General features: G+C 48.7%; 1 protein-coding gene across 4 annotated transcripts in view; it reads left to right on the top strand.

The window, feature by feature from the left end:
* Positions 1-16172, top strand: part of slc45a1 (solute carrier family 45 member 1) — a 37596-nt gene extending 21424 nt beyond the window's left edge. For 3 of the 4 annotated variants that reach the window (XM_070860392.1, XM_070860391.1, XM_070860393.1), the window contains 4 exons: positions 2144-2297; positions 4040-4216; positions 8165-8370; positions 13956-16172. In XM_070860392.1, the coding sequence (XP_070716493.1) occupies positions 2144-2297; positions 4040-4216; positions 8165-8370; positions 13956-14219 (801 nt within the window). In that variant the 3' untranslated portion in view covers positions 14220-16172. The remainder of the gene's footprint in view (positions 1-2143; positions 2298-4039; positions 4217-8164; positions 8371-13955) is intronic. The other variant, XM_070860394.1, reaches the window with a different exon arrangement.
* The last annotated feature ends 1372 nt before the right edge of the window (positions 16173-17544 follow it).

Raw genomic sequence — 17544 nt, forward strand, 5'->3', positions numbered from 1 at the left:
AACTAACCGGCCTATAGTTACCTGCCTTTTGTCTGCCCCCTTTTTTAAACAGAGGCGTTACATTAGCTGTTTTCCAATCCGATGGTACCTCCCCAGAGTCCAGAGAATTTTGGTAGATTATAACGAATGCATCTGCTATAACTTCCGCCATCTCTTTTAATACCCTGGGATGCATTTCATCAGGACCAGGGGACTTGTCTACCTTCAGTCCCATTAGCCTGTCCAGCACTACCCCCCTAGTGATAGTGATTATCTCAAGGTCCCCCCTTCCCACATTCCCGTGACCAGCAATTTTTGGCATGGTTTTTGTGTCTTCCACTGTGAAGACCGAAGCAAAATAATTGTTTAAGGTCTCAGCCATTTCCACATTTCCCATTATTAAATCCCCCTTCTCATCTTCTAAGGGACCAACATTTACTTTAGTCACTCTCTTCCGTTTTATATATCGGTAAAAGCTTTTACTATCTGTTTTTATGTTTTGCGCAAGTTTACTTTCGTAATCTATCTTTCCTTTCTTTATTGCTTTCTTAGTCATTCTTTGCTGTCGTTTAAAATTTTCCCAATCTTCTAGTTTCCCACTAACCTTGGCCACCTTATACGCATTGGTTTTTAATTTGATACTCTCCTTTATTTCCTTGGTTATCCACGGCTGGTTATCCCTTCTCTTACCGCCCTTCTTTTCCAATTCCCAGGGGCAATATCTTCGGGGGGAAATTTGGCTTCAGTCAGGCTCCCTGCTGGTGCTCACTGTCCACTGGCCCCTGGTGGAAGTGTCCATGTTTGGCCATCAGAGAGGGTCTGATCGACACTCACCGGCTCGGTACTTGGATGAGGTAACAAAGATTAATATGTTTAAAAGGTTTAGTGTTCCACTGCCTGGGCTGGTGCATCCTTGGACATGCGCCTGTTTTAAGCATTATATACAATTCAGGAGCTGTGCTGCAAGCTCGGCTTGTTACTGTTCTGCTGTGTTTTGCTGGCACTGTGCCAAGCCTGGCGTCTGCCGCAGTTTATTCAGCAATCGGACGATGGAAAAACCACCCACATCAGCAAGCTCCAGCCCTTAACAAAACAGCAGAGCTGCAAGTGTGGATGTCAGTTGCTTTAGGATAATTGCAGGGCTGCAAAGGTTCAGAAGGGTTTGAGACTGTGTCAAGCATGGTGTCAGTGTGGCACCTACATAGCCCAAGGTTGGCTCATGACTCACCACCAGTCTCAATCCCCGGGGCCACTGGTTGATATGGGAACTGGTAACTGGAGACAAGAAGCAGTAGCGGGTGCAGTAGCGTGGTGGCTATGTTACTGGACTATGTTACTCCAGAGGCCTGCAGTAATTATTTGGAGATGTGAGTACAAATCCCACCACAGCAGCTGGGGAACTTCAATTCCTAAATTGTTTCATCTAATACAGGGTTTAAATTCTATGGGACATGAGTTAATGTTAGGAAGAAGAAGAGAAGTTGCAGTAACATTTTTACCCAAAAGGTGATAGAGTTGTGGATTAAGTTATCATTGAGGCAGAGTGTGTAAATAGGGTCAGGAGACAATTACTGTAGATGTATTGTGCACCACCTCCAAGTTCCCTTCCAAGTCACACACCATCCTGACTGAGATATATCGGCGTTCCTTCATCGTCGCTGGGTCAAAATCCTGGAACTCCCTCCCTAACAGCACTGTGGGAGCACCTTCACCTCACGGACCGCAGCAGTTCAAAAAGGTGGCTCAAAATCTTCTTCTCAAAGGCAATTAGGGATGGGCAATAAATGCTGACCTTGTGGAGGGGCCCTGAACCCCAGTGAGTGTCAGCACCTTCAGGGGAGGGGGGGATCTGAACCCCAGTGAGAGTCAGCACCTTCAGGAGAGGGGGGGATCTGAACCCCAGTGAGAGTCAGCACCTTCAGGGGAGGGGGGGATCTGAACCCCAGTGAGTGTCAGCACCTTCAGGGAAGGGGGGGATCTGAACCCCAGTGAGTGTCAGCACCTTCAGGGGAGGGGGGGATCTGAACCCCAGTGAGAGTCAGCACCTTCAGGAGGGGAGGGAGGGAAGAAATAACGGTACAGAGATGCAGAATGAACTGGCAAGCTCCCATGTGGAGTGGCTGATGTGCTCAGATTGCAATGACTGGGTTTAATCTCATTGCAGGTTGCGAACATCTTGCTGAATGGAGTGAAATACGAGACTGACTTGAATGGATCTGGGGAATTATCCGAAAGGCCTCTCTCCACATCTTTCTTGTTCTCATCAATCTGTCAGATGCCAAAACCACTGCGGAATCTGTGTGTCAATCACTTCTTAGGTACAATCGTTCACTGTCTGTTCAGCAGTCGTCGAATGCCATGCTGGTAAATGCTGAGCGAGGGGGGGAGGGGGGGGGGACAGAGAACGGAAATCGAGTGCACCCCACCAAACCTACAATGGAGCCTCCCCTCCCACAGCACTGAACCAGCCCTACTCAAAGTTACAAATCACATCCTCCGTGACTGTGACCATGGTAAATAATTCCTCCTCATCGGTCTCGACCTGTCTGCACCCTTCCACACGGCTGACCACACCATCCTCCTCCAACGCCTCTCCATTGTCATCCAGCTCCATGGGACTGCCCTCGTCTGGGGAATTATCCGAAAGGCCTCGCCCTTATCCATCCGACCATAGTCAGCACATTTCCAGCAATGGCTTCTCTTCCCACCCCGCACCTTTACCTCTGGAGTCACAGGCTTTTTCAGAGCGGGAGCGCAGGATACAAATTTAAGATTAAGGGGGAGAAATTCGGCTGCTTTGCGCCTCCCGTTAGCGCCTGGGGGGGGGGAGGGGAAGAGTGATAACGGTGCGCTAAGGGGGTTACCGACCGGGCGCGGCGAATTGAGCCACGCCCGCGAATTTCCGTGCCGGTTTAGTGCTGCCGTTAATATTTACTGCCTGGGCCTCTCGCGCCTCGCAGATTGTGATGTCATCAGTGCGCAGCGCCCCGTTACTGCCCCGGATGTGAAATCGCTTCCCGCCCCCTGCTGTATCACCGGGCGTCAACAACGGCAGGAAGAGGAGGCGTTGTCACCTCGGCTGGCCGCTTGTGGGGGCGGGAGGCGCTAATTAAAGGCAGTGGTTCTCAGGTAGACCAAACTTTATCTTTGCATCAGTCTGGTGCCTGTTGAAAGTTTTCGATACTTCATTGCTGCACGATGACCAAGCCCTCCACTCTCAGAGAGTGTTTGGGGCTGTAATGGCAGTCACGCAGGTCGCCTGGCAACACAGAACTGAGCAGGTATATTGTGCAGCATCACTGGCCCTTCCCTTTAAGCGAGAGAAGCTGCCTCTGATGCCGCTATCTTTGTGCTCCACATTGATCGACACTCTGCTACTGCCCCGAGCTCGCACTTTAGCACCGTAAGGGAAGTGGTTAGTGCTTGATTTAACGCTCCACTTCCCTTTGGAGTGCTAACTCTGAATTTCCCAGGAGCAGAAAATGATTATTGCCCGCCGATATTTTCCCGAGAATTCAAAAGTTACCGCCCCAAACGGGGCGCTGCGCAACTTCTAGCCCAAAGTTTTGTTGTGCAATCGCTGGGCTGATCGCTGTGCCTGGGACCAGCTGCAGTTCTGCAATGTTGCCACCAAGTGTCGCCTGACCACATGAAACCAAAACACTGATCCCACACCCATTGCCACTGACCGCTGATTGCCAACATAGAATTGTGATGAGAAAGACTGAATTCGCCAGTTTAATTGCTGCCTCATATTTAATTGGCAAAAGAACGGATGGGAGAGATGAGGAGAAACATTTTACGCAGCGAGTTGTTATGAGGTGGAAGCAGATTCAATAATAACTTTCAAAAAAGAATTGGGTGAATACTTGAAAAGGAGAAATTTCCTGGGTTATGGGGAAAGGGCAGGGCTGTGGGACGAATTGGATCGCTCTTTCAAACCGGTACGCCGGGCCGAATGGCCTCCTTCTGTGCTGTACATTGCTCTGATATTCACTGTCTGGTCTCCTGCCCTATTCATGTGCTTCTTGTCTGTCGCCCGTGTGCTCTGTCTCTCCAGGCTGGCTCTCCTTTGAAGGCATGCTGCTCTTTTACACGGACTTCATGGGGGAGGTGGTGTATGGGGGAGACCCCAAGGCCCCTCACGACTCGGAAGCGTTCCAGAAGTACAATACGGGAGTGAGCGTGGGCTGCTGGGGAATGTGTGTCTACGCATTCAGCGCTGCTTTTTATTCAGGTAGGGTACGCAACCTCCTGGTGTGTGGGCCTCTGCCGAATGGCCCCCACCTGTGCTGTAAATTCTATCTTTCCAAATATTGTGCTTGTAAATCAATAAATAGAGAAATGGAATTATGGCAATCTGGTGATCTTGCGAGCCCGTGACATTTGCTGTCGGAATCCCATGGGACACGGGGATCACAGTTGAGAAACCAATACCATGAGAAGTACCCAGTCGAGTCATTGGTTCAGGCTGTGGGCTGTCATTGGTGGAAGAGGCAGTAACGACTCCAGGTGAGAGGGCTTCGATTACAGGAAAGTGACTGTCAGTGGGCTGGAGAGTGAGACACTGCCTGTGACTGCCTGCGATCGCAGTTAGAACACAGGCTGACCCAGCACCGAGCTACCACTGCCCTGGATTCCACAAGCCAACAGACAACATGGCGGCTGTCGACTCCCATCTTCACCTCACGCCTCTGCTCATCAGATGTTTCCTGAAGTTACTTTTGTTGCTGTCCCGTGAAATCTAGTCTGGTTTGACAACCACAAATAATGTAACACAGTGGGACTCGGTGCAATGCTGGTGCTAGGAGAAGAGAGCTGGCTTAGCAACTTCAATGGGCCCATGCTGAACAAACACCCATATAATAATCAGATACAGAGACATGCCGGATATTTCCACCGAGCGTTTTCCCAATCGTCCGTCATGACATCAGCAGTGACCCTCATTTATGCGTCAATCTGGGGTTTGCATCCATCTAATGTCAATATTGCATCCTCCCTACGTAGCAAGATCCCAGACAGGGCCACGGCTACATAGGGCGGTCTCAGGAAAGGTGGTCTGAGAAAAATGGTTGACTGCAGAACGATATAACATGCCTCCTTTTATGGCCCCGACCTGCCGCTGGTGTTCTCACGGAGGTCGGGGCCTCCACGCTGCTCCCGGGCCACCGTACCTCCGTATCCTTGTTTCAAGGGACTGCCTATGATGATGATGATGATGATGATGATAGCATGCATACAATGAAAGAAGCATATACTAGTTGGATTAGATGAATTAGAGTGGAACATAAACCTTAAACCAGTTGGGGCGAAGGGTCTGTTTCTGAGCTGCAAGTACTATGTCTTCCTCTTCGGCGGTCCCTCGTATCGAGGATGACTTGCTTCCACACCAAAAAGGGATGAGTTCACAGATGTTTCTGTGAAGGACCTAATATTCCAGGTCACGAACTACATATTGAAGGGTGGAAGATGCCTGTGCGTGGATTTTTGCAACGTGGGGTGGCCGTTGCACACCAGCCACCACACGGGCTTGACAGAGCTAGGTCTTGGTCCAGTGGCAAGGGTTAACCAAGACGCCTGGAGACCGGCTCTGCTGCACGGACCTAGTGCGCACACATTTCGCAGTGTGGGCTGGGCCCGTGCTGCCCCTGGGCCCTCCCCTCAGCTGGGCCCCGAACTCACACCGCTCCTGGGCCCCAATCTGCGGCAGGTTGGGGCCATAAAAGGAGCGGAGCTGCGGGCCCTGGAACCAACCTGGCGGCGTACCACCTCGGAGCAGCTCGAGCTGTTGCAGGAGAGCGACGTCTTGGAGGAGGGCGACTGGATTGAATGTCACCATAACCCAGGTCAGTGATTGGAGTGTGGGCAGGTACAGCAGGAGCGGCGAGGTTGGGGCAAAAGAGCAGCGAGAGATTGCAGAGCGATACTATGTAATCATTACATAAACAACTTGCTAAAATATGCATGTGCTGAAATTTTGGATTGCATTGGTAAAACTGCAGTCGCCCATACTGTGGGCAAGGTAGCCTTGTTTGTTGTGGGCATGATATTAACCAGTTGTCTTGGTTAATCCTTGCCACTGGACCAAGACCTAGCTCTGTCAAGCCCGTGTGGTGGCTGGTGTGCAACGGCCACCATACGTTAAAAAAACTCCACGCACAGGCATCTTCCACCCTTCAAGATGTAGTTCGGGATCTGGAGTATTAGGTCCTTCATTGAAACACGTTTCAACTCACCCCTTTTTGGCGTGAAAACAAGTCATCCTCGATACGAGGGACCGCCTAAAAGAGAGAGAAAGAGGGCATGATAGCCATGTTCACTGTGGGCAGGATGGCCATTTTGTAGGCAGGGTGGCCATGTTTGTTGTGGGCAAGGCGGCCATGTTGTGGGCATGATAACCATGTTTGCTGCGGGCATGGTGGCCATGTTTGGCTCAGTAAAAAAATTATCCTCATTGTAACCCTGGCTTTGGCTCTTCACTGAGATTCCTCTATGAAACAGAAAAAAATAGAAATTCTGGATTTGCAAGGCAGGTCCATCAACATCTGGAAAGTTCAGTGTTTTCTGAGATAAGGGTCCCTACCCAAAATCTCAAAACCTGCCTTTCTCTATGAGATGCTCGTAGAATTGCTGTGTATTCCAGAATTTACTGTTTGTATTTCAGATTTTCATCATTGTTCTGGTTTTTATTGTATAGTCCCTATTTTTATACACAAGCTGTGGGGCACCCCTGAGGGTAGAGTAATTTTCAATTGGCCAGTCACACCCCAGAGCTCAGTCGCTATACAGTGATTGCGAAACATGTTTAGCTCCAGAACACAAGACGACAAAAAAACAAGATCTGAATCTCAGTGAAGTTGCGCCACAACCTTTTTCAGTATTTGAAACTGAACTCGTGTCATTCTTTCAAACAGTCTCATTTTGATCTATTCTCTATTTGGATCTTAATTCTAGTAATCCATGAGGCAGCTTCTATATACCCCATTACCCACGGAGTATCCTCTATATACCCAGTAACCCACGGGGTATCCTCTATATACCCAATTACCCACGGAGTATCCTCTATATACCCAATAACCCACGGGGTATCCTCTATATACCCAATTACCCACATAGTATCCTCTATATATCCCAGATACCCACATAGTATCCTCTATATACCCAATAACCCACGGGGTATCCTCTATATACCCAATAACCCACGGGGTATCCTCTATATACTCAATTACCCACATAGTATCCTCTATATATCCCAGATACCCACATAGTATCCTCTATATACCCAATTACCCACGGAGTATCCTCTATATACCCAATAACCCACGGGGTATCCTCTATATACCCAATTACCCACATAGTATCCTCTATATACCCAATTACCCACATAGTATCCTCTATATACCCAATAACCCACGGGGTATCCTCTATATACCCAATTACCCACATAGTATCCTCTATATACCCAATTATCCACGGAGTATCCTCTATATACCTCAGATACCCACGAAGTATCCTCTATCTAACCCCGTTACCCACGAAGTATCCTCTATATACCCAATTACCCTGCTAACTATTGAAGAACTTAATGTTGAAGTTAGTTACTGAGCTCCCCAGATTGCAGAGTGGATGAAAGTAGTGCCCAGTGTGCAACTAAAGTATACACCAGCAGCCAATAAAATGCCACCCATTGAACTGCCACCCAGCTCACCCTCATCAACACATCCTCACTCAACCCACCTTCACCCTCACGCAACCCACCCTCACCTGATCCACCCTCATCCGGCCCACCCTCACCCACACCCCCCAACACACCCTCACCCGACCCACCTTCACTCCACACAGCCTCACACCCTCACTCAACACACCCTCACCCATTGCACCACCACCCAACACTCTATTACCCAAAACACATCCAATGCATTACCATCTAACATGAAACATTAACTCTGTTTCTCTCTCCACAGATGCTGCCTGACTTGCTCTGTATCTCCAGCATTTTCTGCTTTTATTTCAGATTTCCAGCATTCGCAGGATTTTGCTTTTGCACTGCCATCTAACAGCCAGCACCCAACATATGACACCCAATAAACTGCTATCCAAAGTCTGAGCACCCAACATACCTAACCCATGATCACCAGCAGCCATGTATCGAGTGTTCTATCACCTTTTCCTTTTTGTTCTACAGCACTGTTGGAGAAGCTGGAAGAGTACTTCAGCATCCGAACACTCTACTTCTTTGGCTACCTGTCCTTTGGGATCGGCACGGGCATTGCCACGCTCTCCCGGAACAGCTATGTTCTTTTATCGCTCTGTGTTACATATGGGGTGCTGTTTTCTTCACTTTGCACTCTACCCTACTCGCTGCTGTGTGAATACTACCAGAGCAAAAAGGTATAAATTCACAACAAAAGGTGTACGCTCACATAATGCAGATTATACACTCGCCACAAAACAGCATCCAACCAGCATCGGAAAATGCTTTTCCATGACTTCAGCTTCTGCTCATTTTGAGGTATGCCGGTACAGGAGTCTGAAGCAAGAGGATTAGGTGCTATGGCTTTGATAGGATTCACCGAGTGTCTGATCACAGCCATACCAAGCGAAGCCTGGGCACTTTCCTGGAGAAGCAGGGATAGAGGTTCAGAGGGAATCTCATCCGGAGCTGCTCCTGTGCACTGCTCATGTCCGGCAACCAGTGTCGGCATCAACAACAACAACGTGTATTCATATAGCGCCCTTAACATCGTAAAACATCCCAAAGCGCTTCACAGGAGCGTTATCAGACAAGCTTTGACTCTGAGCTATATAAAGAGATAGTAGGGCAGAAGAGGTAGGTTTTAAGGAGCATCTTAAAAGAGGAAAGAGAGTTAGAGAGGCGGAGAGGTTTAGGGAGATGTCATGTATTCAACCAGTATTGTAACCCATGTATAATCTGACCTAAGTTGTACACTGTGAGAACAATGACCACTAGGTGGTGAACTTGTGGGAGACACTCCTAACCTTCAGGTATAAAAGGGGAAGCTCCATCCACTTCCATCATTGAGTGCTAAGGAATAAAGGACAGGTCACAGACTGACCTTCTCTCAGCAGGCGGTCCAATTCGCCTTCTATCTTTTCCCGCATCAAGTACGGCACCGCTCTGGCCTTGTGGTGTACTGGCCTGGAGTCCGGGTTTATGTGAATCATTATCTGAAAAGGATTCTGGTAGTTAAACTTACCAATGGTCAAATCTGCCGCAAACACGTGGATCAAACAAAAAGGACGTTCATCAACCCCATAAAAGAAACAGAGAAAGAACACGATATAGAGTTCACTCATCCACAGGTGACCGAACACCGGAACCAAAGGGAGGAGAGCCCAGTCACTGTGAGCAGTCCGGATAGGCCTGAGGCACTGCAAACAGCAGACACTCAGGCCAGCGCCCAACAACCGGAGCCCCAACTCAGGCGCTCTACAAGAGAGCGTAAACCACCAGAGAGACTCAACCTGTGATCCCAATAAGACTTTGGGGAGGAGGTGATGTCATGTATTCAACCAGCATTGTAACCCATGTATAATCTGACCTAAGTTGTACACTGAGAACAATGACCATTAGGTGGTGAACTTGTGGGAGACACTCCTAACCTGGACCTTCAGGTATAAAAGGGGAAGCTCCACCCACTTCCATCACTTGAGTGCTAAGGAGTAAAGGACAGGTCACAGACTGACCTTCTCTCAGCAGGCGGTCCAATTCGCTTTCTATCTTTTCCTGCATCAAGTACGGCACCGCTCTGGCCTTGTGGTGTACTGGGTTTATGTGAATCACTACCTTGGCCCCCATGAAAGTGCCAATGCCGGGTTGAAATAATGAGTCAAATTTGTCCAGGATCTGTGAGCATGATACTCGCTCTACAGAGGAAATTGCATTGACATCGCCCCATTTCCAGTTCATAACAGCAAGCCAACTCCTCCCCAGTAGTGCGGGACCGTCCCCCGGGACAACCCAGAGTGGCAACCTGTTCTCCGAATCTTTGTGGGTCACGACTACCGTGGTGCTGCCTAGCACCGGAATGATCTCCTTTGTGTATGTCCGTAGCTGTGCGTCAATTGCCGATAATATTGGCCTCCTGGCCTTGGACGCCCACAACTTTTTGAACTGTTTGATACCCATCAGGGACTGGCTGGCCCCCGTGTCTAGCGCCATTGATACTGGGATGCCATTGAGGAGCACTTTCATCATTATCGGTGGCATCCTGGTGTATGAACTGTATACATGCTCCACATAAACTCGCTGAACTTCAGCTTCCAGCGATTTCCCCCAGTGTTCATTTCTGCAATTTCTGCAGGTATTTTGCTCATCTCTGCAAACTCCAGCTGAGTGTGTGCCTCCACACCTCCAACCTGAACTGTTGTTGGAAACAAAAGGTCCCTTGCCAGTCGATCGTCCCTGACTGCCCCTGTGACTGTCCTTGAGCGCGCCATTAACAGGTGTTGATGGCCCCATTACTGGCCGCGTTGTCCCTTGCAATGGCGTGAATCGCCGTTCAGCTTGCCATTGTCTCTGTCGAACTCCCCCTCTGGGTTCGACTATATATGTTGGGGCATGCCGGATTGCCCTTGTCTGCCTGGAGAACTGTGTGCTGCTTTAACAATGTTGAATCTCTGTCCAAACCATTCCTTAACACAGTACCTCTCATCTGTTTTGCTCGTGGCCATGCTCGCGTGGTTCCCAAAAGTGTCTCCCACAAGTTCACCACCTAGTGGTCATTGTTCTCACAGTGTACAACTTAGGTCAGATTATACATGGGTTACAATGCTGGTTGAATACATGACATCAGGGAGTTCCAAAGCTTAAGGACTTGGCAGCTGAAGGTACGGCCACCAATGATGGAACGATTAAAATCAACGATGCTCAAGAGGCCAGAATTAGAGGGTTGTGGGGCTGGAGGAGATTACAGAGATAGGGAGGGGCGAGGCCATGGAAGGATTTGAAAACAAGAATGAGAATTTCAAAATAGAGGCATTGCTTAACTGGGAGCCAATGTAGGTCAGCGAGCACAGGAGTGATGGGTGAATGGGACTTGTTGCGAGTTAGAACAGAGGCAGCAGAGTTTTGGATGACCTCAGGTTTACGGAGACCAGCCAAGAATGCGTTGGAATAATCAAGTCTATCATAGATTTATAGAATCATAGAAAATTACGACACAGAAGGAGGCCATTCGGCCCATTGTGTCCGTGCCAGTCGAAAAAGAGCTACCCAGCCTAATCCCACCTTCCAGCTCTAGGTCCGTAGCCTTGTAGGTTACAGCTCTTTAAATGCACATCCAAGTACTTTCTAAATGTGATGAGGGTTTCTGCCTCTACCACCCTTTCAGGCATTGAGTCCCAGACCCCCACCAATCTCTGGGTTAAAAAATGTTTCCTTATCTCCCCTCTAATCCTTCTACCAACTACTGGTTATTGACCCCTCTGCTATGGGAAGTAGGCCCTTCCTATCCACTCTATCTAGGCCCCTCATAATTTAATACAACTCAATTAAATCCCCCCTCAGCCTCCTCTGTTCCAAGGAAAACAGCCCCCAGCCTATCCAATCTTTCCGCGGGGCTGAAAATGCCCCTTTCCTTAAGGCCTGTTACCACCGCAAATCGGCGACCATGCTGCGAAGTGGAGTGGAGTGGCCGCCGGCTTTTCGTGGAATGGCCGCTGATCGCCCAATTACCCTCCCGAGGTTTCCCGGCGGTGCCCCGATCCCCGGCCCACCGCTCCGCTGCTGCCGATCCGTGTTAAGTGTGTCATTACCATGTGCACCGCCAATCTGCCCCCCCACCGCCCCCGATGGCGACGTCCCCTCTGAAAATCATCGGCCCGCCCGACGGTGCCAAGACATGTTTTTTCCCGGTGCTCCAGTGAGGCTGTAGCCTTCTGCAGCGGCAGTGAAGCTTAAGTTTTCTTTTTGTCAGCCGACTGTCATGTCGGCCCGACAATTATGCTCCCGGGGTCAGCCGGGTCGTCAGCAGGCAGCCTGGCACCCCCTCTTGGAGTTTTAAAATCACGCAGGCTCTCCCTGCGACGCCATGATGATGTCATCACGGTGGTCACTCTGTACCGCCCCCAAAACCGCCCCTCAGGTGTTGCCACCACCGCATATCCACCCCTCTCGTATAGTCACCGCCCCTATTTAGAACGACTTCCAGATCTGAATAAAAAATAACAAAGAGCAGGATTTCACTCAAGAGGCAACCTCAACCACAGCTGCAGTATAAACCATTGAAACAGGGTGCGTGTGTCCCGTTTCGAGCGGGGGGCAAGTTCGGCCCCGAGTTCATAGCTAAAGTTTTCTATCCTGGCAACATCCTCGTAAATCTCCTCTGCACCCTTTCTAGTGCAATCACATCCTTCCTGTAATGTGGTGACCAGAACTGCACGCAGTACTCAAGCTGAGGCCTAGCTAGTGTTTTATACAGTTCTAGCATAACTTCCCTGCTCTTGTATTCGATGCCGCAGCTAATAAAGGAAAGCATTGTGTATTCCTTTTTTACTACCTTATCGACCAGTCCTGCTACCCTTAGGGATGTGTGGACATATACTCCAAGGTCCCTCTGTTCTTCCATACCTCCCAGTATCCTCCCATTCAATGTGTATTCCCTTGCCTTGTTGCACCTCCTCAAATGCATTGCCTCACACTTTTCCGGATTGAATTCCATTTGCTACTTTTCTGCCCAACTGACCAATCCATCGATATCTTCCTGCAATATAGAGCTTTCCTCCTCACTGTCAACCACATGGCCAATTTTTGTATCATCTGCAAATTTCTTTATCATGCCCCTTACAGTTAAGTCTAAATCATTAATATATACTACAAAATGTAAGGGACTGAGTACTGAGCCCTGTGGAACCCCACTGGAAACAGCCTTCCAGTCACAAAAGCTCCCCTCACCCATTACCCTTTGCTTCCTGCCTCAGAGCCAATTTTGGATCCAATTTGCCACTCTCCCTTGGATCGTAAAGGTAACAGTATCATGAATGAGGGTTTAAGCAACACATAAGCTGTGTGAAGGGCGGATTCGAGCGATAACCGAAGATGGAAATAGGCAGGTTTAGTGATAGCGTGGATATGTGGTCAGAAGCTCATCGCAGGGTGAAATATGACACCAAGGTTGCGAACAGTCTGGTCCAGCCTCAGTTACCAGGAAGAGGGATGGAGTCGGTGGCCAGGGAACAGAGTTTGTGGCGCGGACCAAAGACAATGGCTGCAGTCTTCGCAATATTTAGTTAGAGGAAATTTCTGCTCATCCAGTACTGGATGTCAGACAAACAGTCTGGCAATTTAGAGACAGTGGAGGGGTCGAGAAAGGAGGTGGTGAGGTAGAGCTGGGTGTTGTCCGCGTACATGTGGAAACTGACGCTGTGCTTTCGGATGATGTCGCCAAGGGGCAGAATGTAGATGAGAAATAGGAGGGGGCTAAGGATAGATCTTTGGGGGACACCAGAGATAACAGTGCAGCAGCAGGAAGAGAAGCCGTTGCAGGTGACCCTCTGGCTACGATTAGATAGATAAGAATGGAACCAGGCGAGTGCAGTCCCACCCAGCTGGACAACGGTTGAGAGGCGTTGGAGGAGGATGATATGGTCAACCCCCATGTCAAAGGCTGCAGACAGGTAGTGAAGGACTAGGAGGATTAGTCACATAAGATGTATCTAATCCGTGCTGTACCTGCCCTTGGAGTGTTTGATGGGGCAGTGTGGAGGGCGCTTTACTCTGTATCTAACCCATGTTGTTCCTGCCCTGTGCATGTTGTATGCTAAATCCAGGTGTCTGAATTGTATAGTTTTCAATTCACCCTCAGCTTTGTATACAGAGCATTCACTCGAGTGTTCGAACATGATCACTCCCTCTTGTTCGATGAGTTGTGCCATTGATCTCCTGTCATGACGCTGATGCTGATCGATTCCTTTCTCTAACACACCGTATAACAGCTGATGTTATTTTTGTGCAGTTTGTAGGACCGAATGCGAATGGGACAAAGCGGGGGATGGGTGTGGACATTTCACTCCTGAGCTGCCAGTACTTCCTTGCCCAGATCGTTGTTTCCATTGTGATGGGCCCACTAACGTCGGTTGTGGGCAGTGCCAATGGGGTGATGTATTTTGCCAGCCTGACCTCCTTCATCGGATGCTTGTACTCTTCTCTGTTTGTGATTTATGAGATCCCTCCCGACGATGATGGTGAGGAGCAGACGCCCCTCCTTGTGAATGTCTGACTCTACAAAGTTCCACTTTCAAACTATCGCTCTGAAAATAACTGGCTGAAGATTTCCACTTTCCCCAGGATCCCCACATCCTCAAGTCATCATTACTCAAACAGGAACAGAAACAATGAAGATTAATTCCTCTTTTTTATTGGTGCTGGTACCTCTGGGATATAAATATATTAATATATATATAATATAAAAGCAATGATAGTTAGTTCATTAGTGCCAGTGACATGCATGGGTTGCAAGTGATGTGGTTCCACTCCAGTCAGACATGCATGAGACAGTTGGTGTGAGGCTCTAGCCACACATTGGTCATGTAAAGGTGCCCTGTTGCTAACTTGCAGTCGACCAAGAATTGAGGTGGCAGTATCTCTCTGTTTTATTTGCAGCCCTTAAAAGCCCCCCTGTGGCTCGTTCCTAAATCAGTGACCCTCTCCCAATGTGAACACTGTGGGAAGGCGCTGGGATTTTGGTAGAGTTTAAAAGTGGATGTGTGTAGTTTTCTCAGTAGGAACGATGTGCTGAGTCCCCACATGGGGCGAGGCACCACACATACCATTACTGCCCCTCAGAATATCCCAGCCCGCAGCTCTCCGATACTCGGCCATGGCGTGTGAGATTCCTCATCCCGTGCAAGGACTTGGAATATCTCCCCCACTGTGCTCAGTTCAACTATGAGAAATACCCAGTCGATTGAGCTGATGAATTGGGAATATCACACAAGGGAGTCCCCAAGGTTTATCCAGTGACTCACTGAACCACTCTGAATAAGATGGTCCCGCGTTCCATCTCTGGCCTTATCCTCACCATTATCTTTGCTGCTGAAGAAACCTGAAATTTAAACAAGCTGCTTTAATTTAAAAAATAGACATTATTGTGCAAGTATACTGACAGACAGGTCATACGTGTGCACTGTATGTATGTATGTACACAGGTGGCAGGTTCATGCATGTGTACTGTATGTCCCAGGGTAAGTACAGCATGGGTTAGATACAGAGTAAAGCTCCCCCTACACTGACCCATCAAACACTCCCAGGGCAGGTACACCACGGGTTAGATACAGAGTAAAGCTCCCTCTACACTGTCCCATCAAACACTCCCAGGGTAGGGACAGTGCGGGTTAAATACAGAGTAAAGTTCCCCCTACATTGACCCATCAAACACTCCCAGGGTAGGGACAGCGCGGGTTAGATACAGAGTAAAGCTCCCTCCTGTTGATACCATAAGTAACGGGATTAATTGAGCAATCCTACACTCTGCCGCTTTTTGTGAGCATGGTTTCCCCTCTCAGGGGTCGCAGAATGAACTCCGAACCCCAGTGAAACACCACCTAACATTCCAGTGTAAAATCTTCACCCAACCCTGGCAGACATGGGCTATCTAGGTTAGATTGTTCATTCTCCAACAATTAGTGCCAAATTATGTTCAATTTTCTGCCATTAGCTTGCATCCAGTAACAACCTGGGTAAAGCTTCCCCAAACTCTTTCTCCTGAGGTCTATCGAGATGAGATCAAGAGGAGACATCAGCCTACCGTTATTCCTGGTCAGACTGAAACGCACAGCCCAGAGACCAAAGGTCCTGGTTTCAGCCAACTACACAACCCCCTGCTCCTTTCGAGGTTTATTTGAACAGAATATTGGGACGTCCTGAGGTTGCGAAACGCACAATATAAATTAAAGTATTTCTTTAATGTACTTCCATGTTGTGGATGACTTCGATTGATTGCTGCCCAATCGTGCTGCTGTGTTGAAGTCACTGCAGAGGGCAGGACTACTGGAGTAGCTGAACTCTGACCAGTACAGAGCAGATACAGCTCCATTTACCAGGTCAACCCTCATGGTTTGAGCAAGAGAAAGAACAGATTATCCATAAATGTATGAATCATTACTCTACCTGTTAGATAGGAACCTACTGCACTTGTAAAAGGTTTTTGACTTGAATATGAATGACACAGTAAGGACCTTGGTTAAAAAAATGAAATTAAAGTCCTTATACAAGCCGTTGTTCTCTGTTATGTATTTATTTTTACTGCTCTTGCTCCAGATTATTATCCAGTGACTCCTGTTGGAACGAAGGTAGTAGGTTGAGTACCTAACCAGGCCTGGCTGTGATGCCTACTGTGGTTGACTAGCCCACTGAGCCGATTTGTATTGTTCTCTTGCACTGACCCGATGCAAATCGTCTGCTTCACAGCGCAGTCTGAATCACTGTCACTTCAACGTGGGATTAGCCTAAGGAGCTTTGGTGTCTTTATGCTGAGATTTGTGCTCGCAGATTACCGAGGGGAGACGGCACACGGTTTCAAAGCCTTCCTCCTCAGTAATGCCGCTGTTGTACACCAGAGGGAGCTACAGATACACCACTCCGGCCATCGCCCTCACATTCAGCTCACCTCAGCCACCTGCTCCTCAGGTTTGAATTTGATCCCAGGCGCCTACCTGAGTTTTGGTTGCAATTTACATGCTGCACCTGGTGATAGTAAATGGGATACTTCCCGAAAGAATAGGGAGGTAGGAACAGGGGTGGCTCATGGAGCTTGCTCCGTCTTTTTAATTGGTCCTGACAGATCCCTTTTTAAATCCCAAATTCCCTGACGTTTCTCCATATCCCATAATACTCTTAATTCCCTGAGAATCACGTCCCCAAACTCCTTCCTTGGTTATTGGTGCAGAGGAGGTGGGGAGCTGCCCTGCGACAGGCCCCTGCCATCTCCGCTCTGTAACGCCCAGGGATGTGGCGATACTTTCTCTGTGGGATAGTGGCAGGCCTCTGCTTTGTGCCTACCCACGGCAACAGGGGATTGCAGCTCCTCAGCAACTTCCCTACTTTGCTCAGTGATAGAGCCGAGCTGGCAGAGACGGACCAAAAGCTAAAGAACAATATCAGAACGATACCAGGGATGAGGAACGAAAGTGAGGTGGAATGACTAGAAAAGCTGGTTGTTCTCCTTAGAGCAGAGAAGATTGAGAGGAGAGTTAATAGAGGTGTTCAAAATTATGAGGGGTTCAGGAGAGGAGGGGACCTGGACCCCAGTGAGAGTCAGCACCTTCAGGGGAGGAGGGGCACTGAACCCCAGTGAGAGTCAGAACATAAAAACATAGAAAATAGGTGCAGGAGCAGGCCATTCGGCCCTTCTAGCCTGCACCGCCATTCAATGAGTTCATGGCTGAACATGAAACTTCAGTACCCCCTTCCTGCTTTCTCGCCATACCCCTTGATCCCCCGAGTAGTAAGGACTTCATCTAACTACCTTTTGAATATATTTTTAGTGAATTGGCCTCAACTACTTTCTGTGGTAGAGAATTCCACAGGTTCACCACTCTCTGGGT

This window comes from Pristiophorus japonicus, chromosome 18, assembly GCF_044704955.1.
Source record: "Pristiophorus japonicus isolate sPriJap1 chromosome 18, sPriJap1.hap1, whole genome shotgun sequence".
NCBI classification, from domain to species: Eukaryota; Metazoa; Chordata; class Chondrichthyes; family Pristiophoridae; genus Pristiophorus; species Pristiophorus japonicus.